The sequence below is a fragment of the Onychostruthus taczanowskii genome, unplaced genomic scaffold (assembly GCF_017590055.1).
Source record: "Onychostruthus taczanowskii isolate IOZ18803 unplaced genomic scaffold, ASM1759005v1 scaffold11, whole genome shotgun sequence".
NCBI lineage: Eukaryota > Metazoa > Chordata > Aves > Passeriformes > Passeridae > Onychostruthus > Onychostruthus taczanowskii.
The window spans coordinates 6568287-6574810 of NW_024497629.1; the positions used below are offsets into that span (position 1 = coordinate 6568287).

Here is a 6524-nt window from a genome sequence, read left to right on the forward strand (position 1 = left end):
GGGTCATAGTTTATCCACACAATATGGAAAGTGGTTGGGTGTTAATTTGTGCAGAAGATAACCTGCACCTCTGAGGCCTCCTTAAACTGCAGTCAGCTGTATTCCATATGACTGGAACAGTGATTCTGGGATTAGCAATAGTCTTAGTTTTATGGCCTAGTTAGGGTCTTGCAAAGGCTCTGCATCTGCAGGCAGATCGGAAGTGATTCATTAGTAAGATCTTGACTGAGCTGTCTTCCCAGAAAAGACAGCTTTTTAAAACTGGGATAGTGTCATGGATTGACCCTGGCACAGTGCCAGCCGTGGTGCGGGCACAAGATATCAAATTTCCAGCCTGCACAGTCTCTATCATTCTCTCCTGAGGGGGCTGCCCAAACTATCCCAGGTCTCCACCTCCCCCACCCAGATGCAGCTGGGCAGAGGAGAGGTCAGATCAACTCACTGGGGCCAGACTCCAAAGAGGAAGTCTCTCTGGGAATGCTCTGCTTTTAACCCCTGTGTGTTCTCAGAGGCGTATCCAAGTCCCCAGTAGCCACACCAGGTGCCATTTTCAAATCTGGCCACTGACTGGTTTGACCATAACTTTCCCAGAAACTGACCTCCTGGTCAAACCACAACAGATAGTAAGGTGGTTGTTTTTTACTTGCTGGGTTTTACTGTCTTACGGACTCAAAAGAGTGATTTTGAAAATGTGTGTGTTTAGGAGTCTGTATCAACTGTAGGCTAATATTTGGTATGTATGGCAAGTAAAAATAATTCTAGAGGTTGATTTCCATTAATATTTTTAAAAATGTAACATTTTGAGGATCAAAATGCCATCTGGAACAGCATCCTGGCTCGAACAGATGGAAGAATTACAAGTCTGGTGTGGAGTAAGAGCCTGTACATCTGTCCTATTCTTTCTCTGAAATATTACTTTCCAAACTTTTGGTTATTTTCAGCTGTGTGTATCTGCTTAGTAATTGCCAGTGGTTTTCTTTCTTGGTTTTGTGCAATTTCTCCTTAGACTTGGATGAGCTTTTGCATCTTGAAGTATTATATGGCAGACAATTCAGCAGTGAAAAAAGCCTATTTTTTAAAAATTTCTCATAATCTGATCCCACTACGCTAATTTGATGCTTCATATTTTTTACTTTCTTAATGAGATAATGTTTTTAGTTAATCCCTTTACAACTTTGGTGATGTTGCTATCTGCCCTATGCCCTCGAAGCCGTCTCTTTTTTAGATTGGAGAGTCATAGTTTTGCTGAGCAATTTCCTGCATAAAAAACTTAATATACTCTCTATGGTGTATTTCTTTAAAAATATGTGCTTTCTGTGTTTGCCTTTTATATTGTTGTAGTAGGTTTTTTTAAACTTTAATACTGGTTGTTCTGATTTTAAATTAATTTTAAATAACTGTAGTCCTAAGCTGCATTTACATTGATTTAATTAAAAAAAATCTTACAGTTCTATTTAAACAGAGCTGTTCAGTGTATAAGCTGTCTCAAGGTTTGTAAAGATGTATCAGTTCATTGACAATCTCTCTTAAGTTCTTATTTTTATTTAAACTAATGACTAAGAATGTCTCTATATGTGCAACTGATACCCCAAAAATTGGCATGATCTGGAGCTTTAAAACTGGTCAGTTGAGCTTTCTTTGCTGCCTGTTTTTAAATGCAATTCTCATTAAATCCTGGTGTCTCTGTGTTCTTCCCACACCTGCCAGACTCTTCATGACTTACCAAAGAATGGTGGAACAAACAGTGGCCTTAGCTGCATGAAATGCATTCACAGGGTCTGGTTGCCATCATGTGTCTCCATCCAGTTGCCTGGAGACAACTAAATTACAAAAGTTTTCTCTTCCTTACCAGGTCTTCAGACAGTTTGCAAGTCTGGGAAATGTTCATCAGTTTAAACCTACTGATCTGTTTGGGCCTAAGGATGAGCTGTGGGGCACAACCCAAGAGCCTTTTTGTGTAGTGTTTTGTTAGGTGGGAAACCACACTGATCTCATTTCTTTGTGAGTGCAGACAGGTTTCTCTGCTTGTGGGTTGCATGGGTATCTTCATCCCCATAGTATAGCTCAGATGATTACTGGTTTATGCTAGGAACAGTGTTCTTTCAGATTGTCTCTCTCAATTTTGTAGGTTTTTGGTATATAAAATCATGCTAATCTATAGCAGTTTTTCTAACTGAATAGTAGCCTAAAAAAACTTAAATTAAACCTTGCATCTACTCTCAGTCTCACTACTGTAATTACTATTTGCATTTTATGTTCATAAAATCAAACAGTGAAACCTTGTGTAAAGTCCCATTCTACATACAAGTTAAGAACAGAGCACACAGGGCTTTGAGGTGGGAGAGAATATCCCTTCAGTCCCATTTCAGAAGAGAGGGCAGCTGTTTGGATAATGTCATAGTGTGCTGCAAGATGCCAACACTAGAAATTTTGGCATCAGAATTGTTTAGGTTAGAAGATACCAGTGAAGTCACCAAGTCCAGCTGTTAACTCAGCACTGCAAACTCCTCTCCAAACCAAATCTCAACCACTTTCCTGGGCAGCCTGTTCCAGTGCTTGACAGCTCCTTCCATAAAGAAATCTTTTGCTGATATCCAGTGTAAACCTCCCCTGGCACGACCTGAGGATGCTTCCTCCTGTCCTATCACATGTTAATTAGGAGAACAGGCTGACCCCCATCTGACTGTCACTTCCTTTCAGGCAGTTGTTGAGAGCAATAATTCCCCTGAATTCAGGGGAAATTCACATTTCCCCTGAGCCTCATTTTCTCTGAGATAAGCACCCCCGGGTCCCTCAGCAGCTCCTCGTATGACTCAGTCTCCAGACCCTTCCCCAGCCCTTTGCCCTTCTCTGGACGTGCTCCAGCACCTCAGTGTCTTTCTTGCAAGTGCAAGGCCCAGAACTGCACACAGGATTTGAGGTGTGGCCTCACCAGTGCTGAGTGCAGGGGGACAATCTCTGCCCTGGTCCTGCTGCCCACTCTATTGCTGATCCAGGCCAGGATGCCACTGGCCTTCATGGCCACCTGGGTACACTCTGGCTCATGTTCAGCTGTTTCTTGACCCATTTTATTTAATGATCAGCCTGTCTTCAACAGGAAAACATTTCTGTAGTTAGCTTTTGGCAGTTACTAAATAATTGAAGACTAAGATTGGGTAGCCTAGAGGCTGGACATCCCTACAGTTCTTAGAACTGTTTTGTAAATTGGACCTTCTGTGCTAATTAGATTAAAAATGGCTCGATTGCAACTGTAAAGTATCAGTGCCAATCACCCTTTATGCAGTAGTCATGTCCTGTGGTCCTGTGTAGCAGTTGTTGAGTTGCTCTTCAAGGTTGCTAAATAACTTACCATAGGGTGTATTTAAAATATTCTATAGTGTTATTTGTAAAGCTACAGACAAGATTCTCAAGAAAGTATTATGCTCTCATTTATCGAGTAACCATATTTTTTGTGGCATCCAGGATCTCTCTCAGAGGTAGCAGCTCTGTTTCACATCTTTCAATATGTTATATTCTTTTGAAAATCTCATCCTTGCTGTGGGTGCGGATTGAGTCTGTGAATGTTGCCTGTCATAATTAACATGTGAAATGTAATGTAATATATTAATATAAAGTGACCAAAATGTAATATACTCTGCTCTGACCTTCCTCAGAGTGTCATTCTTGATATGGAGCTAAATAGCGTGATCTGTGCTGCACTGGGACTGAAAACCTGTGAAAAGTCTGTAAAGCTGGTGATGTAATCCCAGGCTGTTAAGCATTCTTATTCCTTAACTTTGTGCAGGTCAGATATTTATATTAATGTGGTAGAGTGTTAAAGACATATCTTTACATATTCTGACATATGCAAAGGCTCTATGCCTGTAGTTAATCTGTGGGGAATACTCCTCTCACTTTGAAGGTCACACTGTCAGAACCATCATCACATGTTCTGGCTGAAGGCTGTATCTGGTAATTAATTTTGAATTACTTTGAATTTCTCTTTGTTTGCAGGTTGATGATTCCACTTGTGATGCTGAAATACTCTCCTTGCTCCTCAATGCCAAGCTGGTGGTGAAGTGCATGTCCACTGCCTTCTGCCCACGCCTTATTGATCACCTCCTGGCTAACCAGGGGCAGGGAGGCTGGGATGTGCAGGAAATTGCACAGCAGCTTAAGGAAGCAGGGTTCAGTGCAGAGGCCGGGTCTCTCCTGATGGCTCATCGAGGGACCCATCCTGCACTCAGGACTTTTACTACTGCCCTCCAGGCTGTGCAGCACTGGATCTGAAAATACTGGATTTATGCATTTGTCTGCATTTTTGCTGGAGATTTTACACAAAAGGGAGAAATTGTTTCTCTAGTAAGGTAACAAAGTGAGTTATTACCTACATTTTGTAGAAAACACACAGCACACAGTAAATTCCCGTATACTTCTAATTGTTTAAAAAACTATTGGTGCAGACTGCATCATTCTGTTGTATGATTAGCCAAGCGTTGAATCTGATCATCCTTTCAGATCAAAGTTAAATGGTTACACTCAGGTGCATATAAAGGAAACATTAGTAAGGTGGCAGGCTATATACAATTTGTCTTAATTTCTGTAAGTAATTTACTATTGTCATAATGTAAAACTAATGTAAAAATATAAAGATATATATGGAGCAAAAAAAGTCACAAGAGTGATTTTTGAGAATTTCAAAACCTTAAAATTCAGTATTGTGCAATGTTGTTATCACAGCTTTTGTTTGCAATAAATAAAATATTTTGCATTTAATGTACTTCTTTTTTCAGCCTTTTGGACAGATAAATATTTTCTTTCTTCAGCCCCTTTTCTGAAATTCCTGTCTCTCCTTAGTGATGTGTATTCATGAGGACAAGCTGAAGTCTAAGAGATATTTTTCTATACCATTTGAGAAGCCCCATCTTAAATCCTGAACATTTGTTGATACCTTTGTCAATGTACTCTCAAAGTATTTAGTTATATTTTTCCTGAGTTATGAAAAATTGCATAAATGTGTATATTTGCAGAATCACAGAATATGCTGAGTTGGAAGGGACCCATGAGCATCCTGGAGTCCAACTCCTGGCTCTGCACAGGACCATGTGCCTGAGAGCAGTGTCAAATTGCTCCTTGAGCTCTGTCAGGAGCTTCCCTGGGGAGCCTGTTCCAGTGCGCAGCCACCCTCTGGGTGATAAACCTTTTCCTCATATTTGACCTAAACCTCCTCTGACACAACTTCAGGCCATTCCCTCAGATGCTGTCACTGTCACCACAGAGCAGAGATCAGTGCTTGCCCCTCCTGTTCCCCTCACAAGAAGCTGTGACTGCAGTGAGGTCTGCCCTCAGTCTCCTCCGGGCTGAACAGACCAAGTGACCTCAGCCACTCCTCACACGGCTTCCCCTCAGGGCCCTTCACCATCGTTGTGGCCTCCTTTGGGCACTCTGCAATAGTTTAAAGCCTTTCTTATATTGTGGCACCCAAAACTGCCCCCAGCACTCGAGGTGAGGCTGCCCCAGTGCAGAGCAGAGCAGGACAATCCCCTCCCTTGCCCAGCTGGCCATGCTGGCCCTGATGCCCCCAGGGCTGCCAGGGCACTGCTGGCTCAGTTCGAACTTGCTATCAGCCAGGGCTCCGAGGCCCCTTTCTGTGGCACTGTTCTCCAGCATCTCATTCCCCAGTGTGTCTGTCCATCCAGGGTTGCCCCATGCCAGGTGCAGAATCCATCAATTTTTCTTGTTGGACTTCAGATGGTTCATGATTGCCCATCCCTCTTGATTTGTCAAGGTCTCTACCTTCAAGGGAGTCAGCAGCTCCTCCCAGTTTTGTATCATCTGTGAACTTGCTCAGTATCCAGTTTCATGTTTATAGACACTCTTAAAAATAGTATTTAAATATTTTGCCTAATCTTGTGTTCTAATTTTGATGTAATAATGTACAGAAACATTGTATTTTATAAGATCCAGGGGACATAAAACACATTGGAAGCAATATAGAGTAATGTAATGTAACCTCCTGCTTAAGGCAGGATGCCTGCATGGCTGGAGTAGGTTGCTCCAGCCTACATTCAGTCGGGTCTGGAAAACCTCCAAGGATGACTGTTTTGGCTGTTCCTATGTTGAAAAGCTTTTTGTTTGTCCTCTTGGGATCTGCTTTGTTTTACCAGCTTTTACTGACTGTGAAAATGGCTCAGATGTCAGCCTTACTTCCCCCATTGCACAGGCTTTGTTATGAGACTTTTAACAATGCTTTAATTCTTCAGATTGTTAACTTATCTTTTGTGTTTGCTAGTCCCAGCTGTCCTTCAGTGTTTATGGAAGGTTATATCATCCATATATTAGCATGCATTCCAAATTCCAATTTTTATCATTCAGTTGTATTGCCTTAATTCTTTTCTCCTATGTTAGCAGTCCCAAGAGCCCCAGACTAGTGAAGCAAGTACATTGGAGTTGCAGAGGAAGGAAGGGAAAAATTTTGAATAAGTAATGTAAGTGGCAATCAGTAGATGTGGACGAACAACATGTACACCTCCAGCAAGAAAACC

The 6524-nt window shown here is 41.7% G+C and overlaps 1 protein-coding gene across 1 annotated transcript in view; it reads left to right on the plus strand.

The window, feature by feature from the left end:
* Nucleotides 1-4903, plus strand: part of NBAS (NBAS subunit of NRZ tethering complex) — a 161549-nt gene extending 156646 nt beyond the window's left edge. The window contains exon 51 of the mRNA XM_041421181.1: nt 3994-4903. Within this exon, the coding sequence (XP_041277115.1) occupies nt 3994-4269 (276 nt within the window). The 3' untranslated portion in view covers nt 4270-4903. The remainder of the gene's footprint in view (nt 1-3993) is intronic.
* The last annotated feature ends 1621 nt before the right edge of the window (nt 4904-6524 follow it).